A 19,635-nucleotide genomic window follows, 5' to 3' on the forward strand; every position below is an offset into this window, starting at 1 on the left:
TTGGAGGTGTCATTTTCTTTTGGATGTGTGTTTTTTGTCTTTTGTGTTATACTGCTGTGGGCTGGGAGAGAAGAAATTTCATCTCTTTTGTGTATTAAAGTACATGACTGAGATGACAATAAATTGTTTCTGACTTCTGATAGCCTCCCTTGCTACAAGATCCCATATACATATGCACTAGACTCAGCTCAGACTGGACTTGCTTGCACTGGTACATCAATTATTGTACTCTCTGCCTGTTGGGCTACTTGATATACTGGGGAACTGAACTGTACATATACATGTTCACTGTACATATTCTCACATTCATATGTTTCCTTTTTGCGTGTGTTGTAATGGTTTATGGTGCTGCTTGTTTTTCTCTCTTTTTGCACTGGAACTGAGCTACCATGCTGCACCAAAACAATTACCACCAACACTGTTGCGTGGCAATAAAGTATCTATCTATTTATTAATGTTAGTAGGGGGATTCAAATTACAAAGCAGCTGGATAGTTCCACAAATGGGTTTATGCATCATTCTTAGAGACCCTCTATGGAATAAGGTAGACCTGGAAAACGAGTTTTAGGGCTTTCTTAAATGACGTGAGTCTGCAGCTCTTAAGTTATCCCTTTATTTAGGTGCCGAATGACAAAAAACTTAAAATATCGCAGTCAAGGCAAGTAGTTATTTTGTCCAGGAGATATGAGGGTAGTTGTTTTTCAGTCCTTTGAGGTTGCTGGCTTTAGAAGTTGTGTGCAGATGCTCATCCTAAAGATAGCGTGTGCCTGACCTGGGCAGAGAAACCTCTAACACTGCTGTTGGATGCAACTCTGAAATGTCATTTGAGGAATGAGGAAAAGGCCTTATTTTCAATATAAGGCCAAACACAGGTGAATAAAAAATGCAAAATGAAGACTTAATTGGCCCATGGACAAGCGCTTTAGGAAAGGAATATGTTTTTCAGACTATATTCCAATCCAGGGCATAAACATGTACATACAAAAGGGTAATATGTGTTATCTATTTACACGCATTATACTGTCCCTTAGATAATCTAAAACTACAACACAGGTGTATCACTTAAGAGTAGTTTTGGACATACTTGACAACATCTTCCTCTGACCAGTTCATTACACTTCCTTCTTGCACAACAGGCCATTCGCTGGAATCTTTAATTTACCTTTGCATGCGTACAGACACACAAACGCACTTTTACAAATGTAGATGTAAATATTGTCACAAAGGTTAGGTCCAGTTTTCAGGTTCTCTTGTCTGGGTTCATATGCCACACTTTTATTCTGGCAAGGAAGGGGTGTTTTAATACCTCCTTTGGCTGATGCTTGAGTCCAGCACATCACACCTTTGTTGGAACGAGGATAAGATCAAGGACATCACATTTTTTCTCAGGTGAGGGAAGGGCAGCTTTTTACAGTTATTGGGTATTTAATAGCCAAGTCAGCCTGCGATGTACCACAGAATCAGATGATTTTGACCACAGGGAAGTATTTGTGAGCCGAGAAGTCGAACTCTGGGAGTACCTATGGAAGGAGAAAGTTTTTTTTGAAGGACACAATTCACTTTTTGTGCCATACATAATAACATTTACAGAAGTAAGACATTGATGCTAAAATAAACCCATCAAATGCAGTAGATAGTTTATTTATTGTCTTCAATGCAAAGGTACAGCAGTTCAATAAAAAAAATATCTGCAACAAAAACACATAATGACTGGCCACAAGGCAGAAAGAATGTCATCTTTGTTTGGAACCTCTGGAAAACCAACAACGGAGACCACCTCACCAAAAAAAACCAACTCAACATTTAAAGAGATAAGCACTCCTATGAACCCACACATCAAAATATATATACACTACCGTTCAAAAGTTTGGGATCACCCAAACAATTTCGTGTTTTCCATGAAAAGTCACACTTATTCACCACCATATGTTGTGAAATGAATAGAAAATAGAGTCAAGACATTGACAAGGTTAGAAATAATGATTTGTATTTGAAATAAGATTTTTTTTACATCAAACTTTGCTTTCGTCAAAGAATCCTCCATTTGCAGCAATTACAGCATTGCAGACCTTTGGCATTCTAGCTGTTAATTTGTTGAGGTAATCTGGAGAAATTGCACCCCACGCTTCCAGAAGCAGCTCCCACAAGTTGGATTGGTTGGATGGGCACTTCTTTGAGCAGATTGAGTTTCTGGAGCATCACATTTGTGGGGTCAATTAAACGCTCAAAATGGCCAGAAAAAGAGAACTTTCATCTGAAACTCGACAGTCTATTCTTGTTCTTAGAAATGAAGGCTATTCCATGCGAGAAATTGCTAAGAAATTGAAGATTTCCGACACCGGTGTGTACTACTCCCTTCAGAGGACAGCACAAACAGGCTCTAACAGGTACTATTTAATGAAGATGCCAGTTGGGGACCTGTGAGGCGTCTGTTTCTCAAACTAGAGACTCTAATGTACTTATCTCCTTGCTCAGTTGTGCAACGCGGCCTCCCACTTCTTTTTCTACTCTGGTTAGAGCCTGTTTTTGCTGTCCTCTGAAGGGAGTAGTACACACCGGTATAGGAAATCTTCAATTTCTTAGCAATTTCTCGCATGGAATAGCCTTCATTTCTAAGAACAAGAATAGACTGTCGAGTTTCAGATGAAAGTTCTCTTTTTCTGGCCATTTTGAGCGTTTAATTGACCCCACAAATGTGATGCTCCAGAAACTCAATCTGCTCAAAGAAGTGCCCATCCAACCAATCCAACTTGTGGGAGCTGCTTCTGGAAGCGTGGGGTGCAATTTCTCCAGATTACCTCAACAAATTAACAGCTAGAATGCCAAAGGTCTGCAATGCTGTAATTGCTGCAAATGGAGGATTCTTTGACGAAAGCAAAGTTTGATGTAAAAAAAATCTTATTTCAAATACAAATCATTATTTCTAACCTTGTCAATGTCTTGACTCTATTTTCTATTCATTTCACAACATATGGTGGTGAATAAGTGTGACTTTTCATGGAAAACACAAAATTGTTTGGGTGATCCCAAACTTTTGAACGGTAGTGTAAATTTTTTGGGATTAAGAATTGGGAGTCTGGTAGCCCCCTGTTGAGGTACTGGCAACTCACTAGTTTTGTCTACATTTCATTACAAGTTCTTTGTTGCTGTTGATACAATAACTTGTGTGAAATTTCAAGTCAACGGCTTGTTCACATCTGAACAAGCTGTAAACATGGAAAATTGAATACATCACAATGTCGCTAATAAGAACTAGCAATACGGAAAATGGTGGCTTAGTGGTTAGCACTGTTGCCTTTACAACCCCAGCCCATCTGTGTGGGCTTTGCATGTTCTCTTTGTGTCCACATGGGTTTCCTCTGGCTACTCTGGTTGTTCTCCTGCAGTCCAAAGCCATGGAATGCATGTTGTGAATTGTAAACTTTCAGTTGCTCATAGGTGTAATCAGTGTGTGAGTGACTGTGTGTGTGTGTGATCCCTCCAATGGGGCCATAGACCCCAGCCCCCTCCAACCCTGAACTGATTTAAGTGTGTACATGTGGATGGATTATAATAATTGGGCATCTATGAAAAGTGTAAACTATGTAAAGTGTGTTACCTTAGTGTCCTTTTTGTGTCCTCCAGCCAGTAGTTTCATCACAACAATATTGGGCTTGGCTACTTTCAGGATCCGATTCACCTGTTACCACCCAACATGAAGAAGTGCGATAAATGAGAAATTTCTTGTCAGCCATAAACCCAGTAAAACCAATTAATTAGATTGACATAAAAACAGCTGTGGTATATCAAGAACATCGTCAAATATCCACACTGCTATTCATAGTCCCAAGAATTGGTGTAATACAATTATAAAGTAACATGGACCGCAGAACCGGTAGGGCCGGGGCCCTACCTACTTTTGAACATCAAACATGTAAAAAAATTGGAATCCACCTGTAGCCACATATGTCATACACTGCTTCCCTGTGTGCCCCCACACAGCTTATCAGAAAGCAATACATTCTGTTATCTAAAAAATGTACTGGCCCAACCAATTCAAAATGCGTTCTGCAGTCCATGTATACACTATATTGTGTATATAATAATATAGTTTTTTCACAATATAATCAAGACCAAAAGGTGATTCTATAAGTATGGGCAGATTCCCCAAGCTTTCCCACATATATTATCATACCATAACAATTTTAATCAACCTAATTTAACAACCTAAATTCTGTGGCGAGTTTTAACAGATATATCTTGTAACAAGTGTATGACTATAGTACATGTTCACCCTGATTCATGGCTATTACCAAAGAGCTTACAGTATTATTATGTTAACCTCATACTCAATGATTTTGGCAAGTTAATATTTGCTGACCTCGGGGTCTGGGCTGGGCACATTCTCCAAGATGAGCTTCGCCTGCTGAAAATGTTTGCTGGCTGCTAGGTAGAGGTCTGCAGAGCCTGGTGGGGGATTGTACTTCTTCAGGTCTGACATCTCCTGGATGAGTTTGCAAAAGATGGAGGGAGAGGTAGAGGTAGAGAGGGAGGTGGAGAGAGAAAGAAAGAGAGGGAGCGAGAGAGAGATTGAGAGTATACAGAATAAAAGGAGATGGAAGGCAATACAGAGCGAGGGAGATGAGAGACGGAAACGAAGTAGGGCTTAAGGGAGAAGGGAGAAAGAGAATGGGAGGAATAGGTAAAGGAAGAGGGAACAGGAACAGAAAGAGTGACTGAAGGGTATCTGACTGGATGTAGTAAAACTTATGATAGAATCAGGTGATACAATACACACACACACACACACACACTACCTTGAATTGGATGTAGTGTACAGGCGGAGGAGTGACCACACTGTTGAAGGGGGCGAAGCGATGCTCATAACGAACTTGCTCGCTGTCCAACTCAAACTGAGGCTTACGCACCTTTCCATCCATATCTAATGCTACCATTGTCTGAGGAGAGATGAGTGAAAGATACTACAGGTATAGAAAGAGACAAAAAGGTAGCTGTGTAACAAGTAGAGAATGAGAAGGGATCAAAGTGTCCAGGTGCAGTGTGTGTTCATGTTTGTTTGTGTATTTATTTTTATATGTATATTCTACCTTGTACATGCCAGCGCACATGTTCTGGTAGGCTTGACTCATGGTTATCTCCTTGCTAAGAGGGCGGACTGCCAAGGAAATTCAGACATGAAATTAATATCCAAGTGAAGCCCCTGCAGCTACAGCACAATCTTCACACATAACGGTGGAGCGCCTCCCTGTGGACTTCGGCTAGTATAGTGTAGTGACACAGAGAATCTAAAAATAAGCACGGTACCTAAGCAAGGTACAAAAAAGGTGTACCTTTCTTCTTCTTCTTGGTCTTCTTGCTGCTGCGTCCTTTTAGCAGCTCCTCCAGAATCCTCTCCTCTGCTATCTGTGAGGAGTCTGCTCTGCTCAGGGTGGACATAAGCCATGCATACAGGAACTCTGACAGATACCTGAAAAGACAAATGACAACACATAGGTGCATGCAAAATTACAAGATACAAAGCAGATATTGCATTGAGACATTCAGAGAGCGTGTGTGAGTATCTATGTATGTATGTGTGTGTGTGTGTGTGTGTGTGTGTGTGTGTGTGTGTGTGTGTGTGTGTGTGTGTGTGTGTGTGTGTGCGCGCGCACAAATAGGTGACTGAGCACCTTAGTCAAAGCGTCTACTGTTTACCATACAAAATTTAAATGTTTGACGTGATTTGAAAAATAAAGAATGAGTACAGGTCAATGTTTTTTTTTCATCTGTTTTTTAGGGGCTGGGAAGGCAGACATGGCAAAGACAATAAAGCCCCAACAACTCATGTCCTCCTTAGCTGTTCATGGCAGGATGGTGCTAGCTGGTTCTTTCTGGTTCAGCTAGCTAGCCTTGTTATCACTCTTGATGATGTAAAAACGCTTAAAATACAGTTGTAAGATGGCCCCACACACACACACAAAATTGGACAATTGGAGATCATTTCAAGTGGATGCCAGTGTGTGTGTGTGTGTGTGTGTGTGTGTACATATTTACCAGTAGATGTAGTAGTACTCATGCATGCTGTACAACTCAAGTTCAAAGCCACTTAGCAGGTACTGGATCATGATCCTTAAGTTGTGGTAGAGGATCCAGGTGCCCAGGCAGGCCAGATGTTGTCTCTGAGGTTCCAGCTTCATCAGCAGGCTGTGCAGTGCCGCATCCACCTTCTCTGCCTGCAGAGGGTGCAAAGAGAGAGAGAAAGCATTTTGTTTAGTAATTCTGTAGAGGTTGACTAATGCATTTAGCAAGGGAGCAAAACTAAGCCAAAAGCTATACTGAATTCGTGATATGAAGTCTTTGCTTCATGTTCTGCAGTTTTTTGCATTTTCATATGCATTTAAACTGTGTGATTGTAATTCTCAGCATGAGTTTTTTTCTTTTTCCATCTTCCTTTCTTTGACATTCACCAATCACCGAACAGGTTGTTTTGGGCTTGGAAATAATTTGATTAGATGTAGGGAAAGCCTACTGCTCTCACTTTGTCTTTTATTTTTCCTGTTTCCTGTTCCATTACATTTCAATTTTATCTAAACCCAGTCCATGTTAACCCATCTCTTACTCTGGCTGTGTGGTTTCTGGTTCATCAAAAGAAAGTATGGAGACCCATCTGTCCTCAGTGCCAACAGAATTGATTTGAGTTAGATTCACAATAGAAATAATGCTTTACGAGTTACTGGGAATGGTAGGTGAGAAACACTTAAAGTTTTGAATTGCTACCTCAATTGACCTTCAACAGTTCTCCAACAGCTCACATAAAGCTGAGTGCAAGCTTTCTTGTACATGCACACACACAAATACCTGTTCAATTGCATTGGGTAAGATGTTATAAATTCAGACTGCTTTTGACACAAAAAGAGAAGGAAATAAGTGATGACAAAAGAGACAACAGAATTATGTTAAAGCAGACCTCATCCTGAAGAGTAGCAAACTCCTCAAGGATGTGTCCCAGCTTGTCTCTCTGCCGCGCTCGGTTGTGTCCATGGATCTGGATCAGACTGCAGAATGGCTAAAGGTTGAAAGAACACAAAACACACAATCACACACATGGACATGCACAATCATAGAAGAGATGTCAAGTGATGCAATATCATAGCATCCCAAAGTGGCAGTTTCCCAGCTATTCTTAGCTTTCACTTCATGTCACATATGATCTTGGTTGCTCTCCCATTGTGCAGTTTCATTTAAATAAGGATTCAAATTAGCACTAAAGTAAAAGCCAAAATATCATAAACTATACATCCATCTCTACAGGGCTGTAATTTTGTACAATATGATGCAATTGGTCAATATCTACCCTTGAACAGTGCGTGACAAAGGAGTCAATGTAGTCCTTGGCTTGGTGGTTGTTGGACAGGCAGCACCTAGAGAACAACATGCAGTTACAAACACAAATACAGACCTTAAAATTACTGATCAAGAAAGAACTTGCACCTTAAACCGCTCACTTATACACAGACAAACAAACCCTTGGAGATTCCAATGACTGACTTACTTGAAGGAGAGGACAGGTGGGCTGACGAAGTATCTGAGAGCATCTTTAATCATGTCCTGCATCAGGTGCGTCCCAAACACCTTTTTATTATCGATCAGAAAGGTTGTCTTGACGGTATGGAAAAAAAGATATTCAATAATCATGAGTAGTGTACACTTTAATTATCAACTGAGGAGGAACCCTTAATGTTAACACCAATCAGATTAGGTCAACGAAGGTTGAATCAGTTCATTTGGATACGGTTATTGACAGATACGTTTCATCACTCATGTAAGTGACCTCTTCAGTCTAAACTGAAAGGTGGGGATACTGCAGTCATTTTTTTTTTGTCATTTAAATTTTTATTGAATTTTTCAAAAAGAACAGTAACAGGAAGGCTAGTGGTACACTGTTTCAACAAACTTCACCCCTTCAGGGTCCTGACTTCATTAGACATGGCATAAAAAAGAAGTAAAATATAAAATAAGTAAAATCAAGTATGCATATGGAAGTAAGAAACTCAGTCTGTAATGAGAAGCAAAGTGAGCATGCCACAGTCACTGAGGGTTCTTGGTTATTAAGATCTAAGCAAGACCTCCATCAGGCTTTATATGAGTCCAAAAAAGATTCCAAGGGGTAGTTCCATCTTCCATGTTGCCTTTTAACCTGTTGAGCATAGACTCGTAGGATGCAGTCTCAATCATTGCATTTACCCAATCTTTCAGATCTGGAGATTTAGCTATTTTCCAATGTCTCAAGATAATTCTGGAAGCTGTGACCAAACCCACCATAATAATAGAAAAAACACCTTTTCATACATATGGTGTTTGAGATCTGTCTCCCAATTGACATAAAGCAGGAGTCAGGGGGATTACAGAGCCAGACCAGCTACTCAGAATCTCCACCACTTTAACCCAGAATGGCTTCACTAATGTACATTCCCATATACAGTATAGGAAAGTTCCTACCTCCGTTTTACATTTCCAACACAGACTGTCCATCAGTTTCATTCTAGTCTTGTTGGAGTGTGGTAATATCTATGTATTATCTTATATTGTGTAAACTTCCCTCTTGCTTCCTTTACATATTTTCCACAATCTGCCAAAAAAAATATTGAGCCAATTCCCTTGTTCTAAGACTATATTCAGGTCCCTCTGCCATACCAGCTTCACATTTGATGATTCACCATTGACAAAATTGTTTGTTAGTTTATAAAAATGTGAAACTGTGTGGCATTTCTGTGGCATATTCATATAATCCAAAATGTGATTTTCTGTACCCCCACTGAATCTAGCTAATACTACTACTACTACTACTACTACTTTCGGCTGCTCCCGTTAGGGGTCGCCACAGCGGATCATCCGTTTCCATTTCTTCCTGTCTTCTGCGTCTTCCTCTGTCACACCAGCCACCTGCATGTCTTCCCTCACCACATCCATAAACCTCCTCTTTGGCCTTCCTCTTCTCCTCTTCCCTGGCAGCTCCATATTCAGCATCCTTCTCCCAATATACTCAGCATCTCTCCTCCACACATGTCCAAGCCATCTCAATCTTGCCTCTCTTGCTTTGTCTCCAAACCGTCCAACCTGAGCGGTCCCTCTAATATAATCGTTCCTAATCCTGTCCTTCTTCGTTACTCCCAGTGAAAATCTTAGCATCTTCAACTCTGCCACCTCCAGCTCCGCCTCCTGTCTTTTCGTCAGTGCCAATGTCTCCAAACCATATAACATAGCTGGTCTCACAACCATCTTGTAAACTTTCCCTTTAACTCTTGCTGGTACCCTTCTGTCGCAAATCACTCCTGACACTCTTCTCCACCCACTCCAACCTGCCTGCACTCTCTTTTTCACCTCTCTACTGCACTCCCCGTTACTTTGGACAGTTGACCCCAAGTATTTAAACTCAGATGTCTTTGTCACCTCCACTCCTTGCATCCTGACCATTCCACTGTCCTCTCTCTCATTCACGCATAGGTATTCCGTCTTGCTCCTACTGACTTTCATTCCTCTTCTCTCCAGTGCATACCTCCACCTCTCCAGGCTCTCCTCAACCTGCACCCTACTCTCACTACAGATCACAATGTCATCCGCGAACATCATCGTCCATGGAGACTCCTGCCTGATCTTGTCCGTCAACCTGTCCATCACCATTGCAAACAAGAAAGGGCTAAGAGCCGATCCTTGATGTAATCCCACCTCCACCTTGAACCCATCCGTCATTCCAACCGCACACCTCACCATTGTCACACTTCCCTCATACGTATCCTGCACCACTCCTACATACTTCTCTGCAACTCCTGACTTCCTCATACAATACCACACCTCCTCTCTCGGTACTCTGTCATAAGCTTTCTCTAAATCTACAAAGACACAGTGCAACTCTTTCTGGCCTTCTCTATACTTCTCAATCAACATTCTCAAAGCAAACATCGCATCTGTGGTGCTCTTTCGTGGCATGAAACCATACTGCTACTCGCTGATCGTCACCTCTCCTCTTAACCTAGCTTCTATTACTCTTTCCCAAATCTTCATGCTGTGGCTGATCAACTTTATACCTCTGTAGTTGTTACAGTTCTGCACATCGCCCTTGTTCTTGAAAATCGGTACCAGTATGCTTCTTCTCCACTCCTCAGGCATCCTCTCACTTTCCAGGATTGTGTTAAACAATCTAGTTAGAAACTCCACTGCCATCTCTCCTAAACATCTCCATGCCTCCACAGGTATGTCATCAGGACCAACTGCCTTTCCATTCTTCATCCTCTTCATAGCTGCCCTCACTTCCTCCTTGCTAATCCGCTGAACTTCCTGATTCACTATCCCTACATCATCCAACCTTCTCTCTCTCTCATTTTCTTCATTCATCAGCCCCTCAAAGTATTCCTTCCACCTTCTTAGCACACTCTCCTCGCTTGTCAGCACATTTCCATCTCTATCCTTGATCGCCCTAACTTGCTGCACATCCTTTGCAGCTTGGTCCCTCTGTCTAGCCAATCGGTACAAGTCCTTTTCTCCTTCCTTAGTGTCTAATCTGTCATACAACTCACCATACGCCTTTTCCTTTGCCTTTGCCACCTCTCTCTTTGCTTTACGCTGCATCTCCTTGTACTCCTGTCTACTTTCTTCATCTCTCTGACTATCCCACTTCTTCTTTGCCAACCTTTTCCTCTGTATAATTTGCTGTACTTCCTCATTCCACCACCAAGTCTCCTTGTCTTCCTTCCTCTGTCCTGATGACACACCAAGTACCTTCCTAGCTGTCTCCCTCACTATTTCTGCAGTGGTTTTCCAGCCATCTGGCAACTCTTCACTACCACCCAGTGCCTGTCTTAACTCCTGCCTGAACTCCACACAACAGTCTTCCTTCTTCAACTTCCACCATTTGATCTTCGGCTGTGTCTTCACTCGCTTCCTCTTCTTGGTCTCCAAAGTCATCCTACAGACCACCATCCGATGCTGCCTGGCTACGCTCTCCCCTGTCACCACCTTGCAGTCTCCAATCCCTTTTAGATGGTGCCTTCTACATAAGATATAGTCCACCTGTGTGCACTTTCCTCCACTCTTGTACGTCACCCTGTGTTCCTCCCTCTTCTTGAAATATGTATTCACCACAGCCATTTCCATCCTTTTCGCAAAATCGACCACCATCTGTCCTTCCACATTTCTCTTCTTGACTCCATACTTTCCCATCACCTCCTCATCACCTCTGTTCCCTTCACCAACATGTCCATTGAAGTCCGCTCCAATCACCACTCTCTCCTCCTTGGGTACCCTCTCCACCATGTCGTCCAACTCATTCCAGAATTCTTCTTTTTCATCCATCTCACACCCAACTTGCGGGGCATATGCGCTGATAACATTCAGCAATAAACCTTCAATTTCCAGCTTCATACTCATCACTCTGTCTGACACTCTCTTCACCTCCAGCACGCTCTTGACATACTCTTCCTTCAGAATTACCCCTACCCCATTTCTCCTCCCATTCACACCATGGTAGAAGAGTTTGAACCCACCTCCGATACTCCTGGCCTTACTCCCCTTCCACCTGGTCTCTTGCACACACAGTATGCCTACCTTTCTTCTTTCCATCATGTCAGCCAGCTCTCTCCCTTTACCAGTCATAGTGCCAACATTCAAAGTTCCAACTCTCACCTCCACATGCCTACCCTTCCTCCTCTCTAGCTGCCTCTGGACATGTGAATCTAGCTAATACACAGTTCCTAATTTGTAAGTATTTCCAAAAAATTTGTTTGCCTTTAAGATTAAAGTGGCAAGTTAACTCCCCATAAGACATACATTTACCATCTTTATATAGATCTCCTAGTGTGTATGCCATTTAAATGCCACTGCTTCCAATATATAGATGTTTTTCCGATACAGATAGCAGGATTGTGCCACAGTGAAGCATATTTCTGTACATAGTGTGGCAGCTAATACATTTGGTGTACTTTGATCTTGTTCCCTAGAGTGAACAAGAATTGGATTTGTTGTGTTGCCTTGCTGAGACAATCTCTATTTCGGATTAAATAGTGGGCATAACTTTGTCTCAATGTCTATCCAGTCTACTCTATTTTCTGTCATTTTTCAAATATTTGGCTAATTTAGCAATTTCAAATGATAGACCATGTAGTCTCGGGTCTAGTAGACCCAATCCTCCCTTCTCCTTAGGGGCACATAGTTTTGCTTAATTTAATCCTGGCTTTCTTTCCATCCCATAGAAACTGTTTAACTATATCATCATACCTCTTAAAGATAGCAGGTGGTATCATGATTGGCAACATCATAACTATGTAATTGAATTGAGGGGCTATTATCATTTTTATAGTATTAACTTTTCCCCACAGTGGAAGTTTAATCTTCTCCCACTTCTCTAAATTTGTATTAATTTTTTGTAATACTGGGTTAGATTCAGTACAGGCAGCTCTCCCAAATCTTGACAGAGCCTGATTTCAAGATATTTCATGCCTTTAGGAACCCACTTAAATTTGAAAATTTCCACCATACAGTGCATCCAGAAAGTATTCACACCCCTTCACTTTTCCCACATTTTGTTATGTTACAGCCTTATTCCAAAATTGATTAAATTTCTTTTTTCTCTCTCATCAATCTACACACAATACCCCATAATGACAAAGTGAAAAAAGTTTTGTAGAAAATTTTGCAAATTTATTAAAAATAAAAAACTGAAATATTGCATGTAAAGCGATCCAGAGTGTCTTCACACCTTAAGGGGCTTACCACTGACATCGCCTTTCTTCAACAGACTCATCTGCATGTAAGTGATCATAACAGAATGCGTAAACCCTGGATTGAGCAAATATTCCATTCAGCTCTTATCAGCAAATCCAGGGGCGCTGCTATTTTGATTAACAAACGTGTCCAGTTCTCCCCACACAGATTATTTCTGACCCCGGAGGGCGTTATGTCATAGTAAGTGGTACATTATATCAGACTTCAGTGGTGTTGGTCAGCGTTTGCATGAATTTAGTGATAGATCTCAAATTTGACCACTCACCCTAGAACACTCGCACCCTCCACCATGTCAAACACTGTCATCCCTCATGAGTCAGTTGGGCTGCATAGATCCCTGGCGCTTTTTTCACCCGGTCACAAAGGAATTCTCCCATTTCTCAAAGGTACACCTAGCTTATTCTCATATTGACTGTTTTTATGTAGACAGGGCTCTTCTCTCTGCTGTGAAATCTACTGAGTATTCTGCTATTATTTCCGATCATGCTCCACTTATTTTGGATTTAGCCTTGCGCCCAACTCTAAGAGCCAATGGAGATTCGATACAGGACTACTAGCTAATGAGGAGTTCTGTGATTTTATCGCAAAAAGAATCAGTGCCTTCCTTGAGATTAACAAGATTGAGGGGAGAAATTATCTCGTACAGCACACACCTAGCCAGGAAAAACAAACAAAAACATCAGGAGCTAATTGATGCAATTCTCAGCATAGATAAGAGTATTCCAACTCTCCCAGCCCAGACCTGTATATCAAAAGGGTTAAACTACAGTCTGAATTTGATTTGCTCTCTACAAGCAAAGCAGAGTACCTCTTGAGATGTACTAAAGGGACATATTATGAATATGGCGACAAGGCTAGCTGCCTTTTAGCTCTCTAACTTAAACGTCAGTCAGCCTCCCACTTCATATCTCAAGTCTATGACTCCTCCCATTCCCTAACTGCCAATCCACCTGAAATAAAATCTGTCTTCACTTCTTTTTACTCCAGTCTCTATAAATCAGAACCCCCTTTAAACAAGACTATAATGGATAATTTTTTAAATAGTTTAGATAGCCCTACTATAGATGCCAATAATAAGAGGGATCTGGGCAATCCTATACAGCTAGAGGAAATAGTCACTTGTCTTAGATTAATGCAAAATAACAAAGCACCAGGTCCAGACAGATTTCCAACTGACTTTTACAAGAAGTTTCCCCACCTTATTGCCCCTTTACTATTAGACATGTTCAATGATTTGATGGAAAGAGGATCCTTCCCCCTACCTTAAACCAAGCTTCAATTTAGCTTATTCTTAAGAAAGACAAGAACCCTGAAGAATGTAGCAGCTGGAGACCAACAAGTTTGTTAACTTCAGATGTAAAGCTTCTAGCCAAGGTCTTGGCATATGCCGGTTGGATCCTTGCTTGGCAAGTCACAATTTCTGAAAACCAAACAGGGTTTGTTAGAGGTCGGTGACTTTCTTCTAACATTAGAAGACTTTTAAATATTGTGCTTTCGCCTGGTGCTTCTCAAGCTGCTGAAATGGTTATATCATTGGACGCGGAGAAGGCCTTTGATCGGGTTGAGTGAGTGGGCTTACTTGTTTTCTGTTCTGGGGAAATTTGATTTTGGGTCTAAATTTATTTCTTGGATATGACTTTTATACTCTGCCCCTACTGCTTACGTGATGACTAACTCTCAAAGGTCTGACTACTTCCCTCTAACAAGAGGTACGCGTCAAGGTTGCCCAATCTCTTCCCGCAGTAGCTATAGAACCTCTCCATTGCTCTCAAATCCTCCCCACTCTTTACTGCTATTTGCAGGGCTGGACTGGAACATCGCATTTCTCGCTATGCTGATGACCTTTTGCTCTATGTCACAGAACCGGATAACTGTATGGATGATATTTTACAAATCTTGATGATCCATGGATCATTTTCGGGCTACAAGTTAAACATTAGCAAAAGCGAGTATTTCCCTATTAATGAGGGAGCGAAGCAAATCTCACCAGGTACCCTACAATTCTGACTGGCCCACACCAGTTTCCGTTATCTGGGTGTCAACATTGCTCACTCCTTCCCCTCTCTCCATAAACATAACTTCATGAAGTTGGTTATGGAAATTAAAGCTGATTTGAAGTATTCTCCCAGTTTTCCCCCCACCTTCATAAAAGTTGGTTTTTAATCTATACAAAGCAAATTCCACTTTTTTTTATTATAGATTTCAATGAAACTGAAATTTGAGCCTACAAAGTTCCTGATATTGTGATTCAGAAAAATATTCAGATAATTCATTTTCCTTTAATTTAATTCCCCTCTCTAAGTTTTTGATCTTGTTTAGGCTTTTCCTTTTCTTTTGAACAGCATGTGCTATCAGTTTCCCCCTTATGTTTGCTTTAGAAGCATCCCAACCTGTTGTGATTTCCTCCATGCTGCCAATGTTTAATTCAAAAATGTATTTCAAATCTTCACCTAATGATGTTCTGAAGAATTTATCCTGTAATAATGAATTATTCAGTCTCCATCTAGTCCTCCAGCCCATATCCATTTCTGCATTTATACATAGTTACACTACTGCATGGTCTGTTAAAGCAACAGTTCTTATATTGCAGCTAATTACACTATTTATTAAGGGGTTTGCAAATAAAAAGAAGTCAATTCTAGAATGGGATTTGTGACAGTGGGAGAAAAACTTATATTCCCTCTCATGTGGGTTAGTGAGTCTCCATATATGTGTAAGACCCACATCTTAACATAAGAATTGCTTCCCAGTCTTAGATTGTCAACGGACCCTTAGGTCTGCTTTTGTCTAGAATGGGACCTACCACTTGGTTAAAATCACCTGCCAGTTTTATTTGCCCATCCATAACTCCTAGAACTTTATTTATCTCATGGAAGAAGTGTGGGTCCCCCTTGGTAGGTGCATAAATGTTACATAGTATTACCTGTAGTCCTTCTATTAATACTTGTACACATACCATCTGTCTTTCTGCATCTTTAACCTCTTTTAAAAACACAAAATGTATGATGCAGGGCCCAAAGCTACAAAGTCTCTATTGATGCGGGGGCCCTAAGCTACAGTCTCTACTGAGGCAAGACCACAAGCTACAAAGTCTCTGTTGATGCTGTGAGCTGCTATTCTCATCTCTGTTTGTTTTGTGATTCAAAATTGTGTTGTACTTTGTCGTCACCATCTGAATCCCATGCAGATTGGCATAGCGTCGACTACCATGTTAGGTATTTGCATTAGTTTTACATTTAACAATGTTTAGTATTGTTTGCGTAGCCTAGCTGACGGGGCGGGGGTTGGGGGGGCAATGGACGTGCATGCCCCGGGGACCCCTGGTGGGTTAATCGGACCATGCATTCGTGCCAAACGTCTCTTTGAGGCCTATCAGTCTCACATTATTCCTTTTACTATGATTTTCTAGAGCTTGAATGCGGTCCCACATCGCTTCCATTTGTTTTCCTTTCTTGCCTTCATCAATGTGTAGCTGCTCCGAGGTCTCTTCGAGGTGGACAATGCGTGTTTCAGTTTCCGTCGATCTCTCTTGCGTGGCCGCCACTGTTGTTTTCAACTCGGTTGTCGTCTCTTTGATAGTAGAAACATCTGTCGCAATGCTGTGTAATGTGGTGTTCATTTGAATAATTTCTGCAAATAAACCTTCAAAAGAAAATGTGTTGCTGAAGGCATCATCCTCTTCATGTGGAGGTCTTCTCCGTGTGGACAAGTGGTCTGTACTTTTGAAATATTTGGATGTCGACATCTGGATTTTAATTGTCTCAAAACGACAATGACCTACTCAACAAAACGGATATACCTTAACATAGATCATAACATTACATGTCGGAGAGTAAAGATTCCCTAACAAGCTGCCATCTTGTTTGTCGTACCCACGTGACTCTACCTGCAGTCATTTTATACTGAAGAGGTCACTTAGATGAGTGATGAAACGTATCTGTCAATAAACGTTACATCCAGATGAACTGATCCAACCTTCTCTGATTTTCTTACCTGGATTATTGAGCATGCATGAAGACAATCAGATTAGGGTACATCCAGAAAAGCTTTTACGTACCTGTAGCAGAGATCTGGAGAGGACACAGGGAGACTGCTCACTGAACTCACAGAAGAAGTCCTAAAAAGCCATGAACACAATATTCACATCCTTTTGTAAGCTGTTTAATTATATCATAAGCAATGCACATGCATACACTCTTGGCTTTGATATGATTATTTAGCGCTCTATGATGCCTGTTGGTAACATTCAAATTTATCTGCTAATTGCTGTCTCTCTTATAAGTTGCTTTGAATAAAAACATCTGCTAAATGAATAAATGCAAGTGTAAATGTCTAATTTTTTTAAATTTATTTTCTAATTTTTGTATGTGACATAAAGGGGAAAATCCTGGAAACCTTGACATTTTTTAGATAAGAATGAAAACTATGTACTGTTTATTACCAAAATAAAAAATATGATTGCAAACACAATTTTATGTTAAATAATTCTAAAAATTCTACAGCAAAGCTTGAGGTGTTTTTCCATCTCCAGGTTGAGAACCAAGGACTAAATAACAAATACTTTGGCATTGACTATTTCTAGCATTTGTGCAGATGGTGTTCATTTTACCCCACTGAAGTACCACTTTTTTTTATGGGAACAAATTTCCAGCAATTTGTTTACTTTATTTATTTATTTATTACAGCTGTTTCATGGGTTTTGCCATTTTTTTTAACATAACACAAACAAACAATCAATCATATGCACCCCCCCTTTCCTCCCTCCTGCCCCCAGAGCAGAGAGAAACAGGAAAAAAGAAGGGGGGGTGTTGGCATTAAAAGAGCATCAAGTACAGAATAGGTAGTGGGAAAGGTCAGAATACAAAGCAAAACAAACAAAAATGTAGCTGCAAGCACCAATACACAGAATCCATATATGTTGTATGTAGCACAGGTGACAATCAGATCAAAGACAAAATTACCATTATGTGAAGATGATGTCTAGCATCATGTGTAAATCCCCAAGGCATACCATTATAATAACAATAGGATTCCTGCAGTACATACATGGACCCCTAAAGAAAAAAAAACTGTGCATGTGTGTGTATGTATGCAGAACATTTTATCTAACCTTCTGTGGCTTTAGCTATCCTCATCCTCTGGATTAACTGTTAAGGTTTTTACATGGTCCAGAAAAGGTGACCATGTATTTTCAAAGTTTCCCAGTAATCTTTCAGGGAAAATCTAATCTTCTCTAACTTGATGTAGTCTAACACAACTTTGATCCATCTACAGTAGGTAGGTGGTGATACATGTTTCAATTTAAGAAGTATTAAACGTCTAGCTAAAAGAGAGGTAAAAGACCTAATTCTATTAAGATACAGGGGAGTGTTAGTCCTGAGGAGAATGCCAAACAGAGTGAATGAGGCATTCTTGTGGCAACTGGGTTTATAGAAAAAAGTTCGCTATTCTGAATATTCAGTTTATACCCTGAAAATCTGTCAAACTGCTCCCGTACAGACATAATAATAGGAATGGATGGATAGATGGAAAAGGCTGGATTAGATACATACAAAAGTAAGTAATCCGCATACAAGGACACTTTGTGGGTGATCCCACCTCCTGTAATACCCTCAAACCCCGCTTCACTTTGAAGCCAAATAGCTAAGGGTTCAACGGCAATCACAAATAGCAGTGGGGATAGATGAATGGCAATCTTATTTCATGCCACGTTTGAGAGGAAAGAAAGGTGAGTGTAAGTCATTGGTGATGACTGAAGCTACAGGGGCTGAATATAAAAGTTTAATCCACAAAATAAAATCTTCACAAAACCCAATTTTTCCCAGAAAAAAAAAAAAAAAAAAAAAGTAAGTCTATTCCACCCTATCGAAGGCCTTTTTTTTCGTCCAATGAAAGGACAAATTTGGGGGATTCTGAGCTTGGTGTATGAATTACGTCAAGCAATTGCCTTGTGTTAAAGAAAGAATGCCTTCCCTGGATAAAGCCTGTTTGGTCAGTCGATATCAGGCCTGGGACCACTTTTCAGAGATAGTTATAAAGGACTTCGGCTAAAATCTTTTGGTCTACATTCGGAAGTGAGACTGGTCTCCTGCTGCTACAAAGAAGCGGGTCCTTATCCTTCTTAAGCAACAAGGAAATAGAAGCTTGATCTCGTGTTTCTGGCAGCCAACCATTCAAAAATGATTAATCATACATTCTTTGTAATTCAGGGCAGATAAGGTGAGAAAATGCTTTATAAAATTCCACTGCGTATACATCAAGCCCAGAGAATTTGCCATTTTGCATGGATTTTATGACTTCTTGGATCCCAAGAAGTGAAATTGGTCTGCCAAGGCTGCTGGAAAGCTTTTTATCTATACAGGGTAATATATACTGTCGTGGTCCCAAATATCTGGGGACATTCAGAAGAGTAAAGATTGGAATTGAAGTTTAAAAAGGTTTTGTTTATGTCTCTTGTGTCCGAAAGAACAACATCAGTGGGTGATTTTATTTTAGTGATTAGCCTAGAAGCTGCAGCTGAACGAGCTTGGTAAGCAAGAAATTTACTCGCTTTGTCCCCCGACTCAAAAATATGTTGTCTAGATTTAAGAAGACGTAATTCAATGGCTGGCAAGCCATTTACAGAGGGACAGTTTTTGAGAGACTGCACGCTGCAGGTAGCGAATATCGTTTGCACGGAGAAGGCATCTTTATTCGGAAACGTCAATCTCAGCCCAAATACAATAGCAGAATGGATCAGCAAGTTGTCAGGTGTCATTTACAGACAGTTTTGCATTAAAGCAAACGATTTCACGCATTGAAACCATTCACGCATTTTTCAGGCTACACTATGTACATAGTTACCTATTCATGTGAAAACTCTGAAAAAATGTGATATAA

At 40.6% G+C, this 19,635-nt stretch overlaps 1 protein-coding gene across 1 annotated transcript in view; it reads right to left on the reverse strand.

The window, feature by feature from the left end:
* Positions 1-613: 613 nt before the first annotated feature.
* The window catches only part of naa35 (N-alpha-acetyltransferase 35, NatC auxiliary subunit), a 38,400-nt gene continuing 19,378 nt past the window's right edge, over positions 614-19,635 (reverse strand). The window contains exons 13-23 of the mRNA XM_056285985.1: positions 16,814-16,873; positions 7,532-7,638; positions 7,334-7,400; positions 6,947-7,045; positions 6,034-6,212; positions 5,331-5,467; positions 5,088-5,155; positions 4,797-4,937; positions 4,361-4,483; positions 3,599-3,679; positions 614-1,520 (exon numbers count right to left, since the gene is read on the reverse strand). Coding sequence (XP_056141960.1) covers positions 1,461-1,520; positions 3,599-3,679; positions 4,361-4,483; positions 4,797-4,937; positions 5,088-5,155; positions 5,331-5,467; positions 6,034-6,212; positions 6,947-7,045; positions 7,334-7,400; positions 7,532-7,638; positions 16,814-16,873 — 1,122 coding nt within the window. The 3' untranslated portion in view covers positions 614-1,460. The remainder of the gene's footprint in view (positions 1,521-3,598; positions 3,680-4,360; positions 4,484-4,796; positions 4,938-5,087; positions 5,156-5,330; positions 5,468-6,033; positions 6,213-6,946; positions 7,046-7,333; positions 7,401-7,531; positions 7,639-16,813; positions 16,874-19,635) is intronic.

This window comes from Lampris incognitus, chromosome 1 (assembly GCF_029633865.1).
Source record: "Lampris incognitus isolate fLamInc1 chromosome 1, fLamInc1.hap2, whole genome shotgun sequence".
NCBI classification, from domain to species: domain Eukaryota; kingdom Metazoa; phylum Chordata; class Actinopteri; order Lampriformes; family Lampridae; genus Lampris; species Lampris incognitus.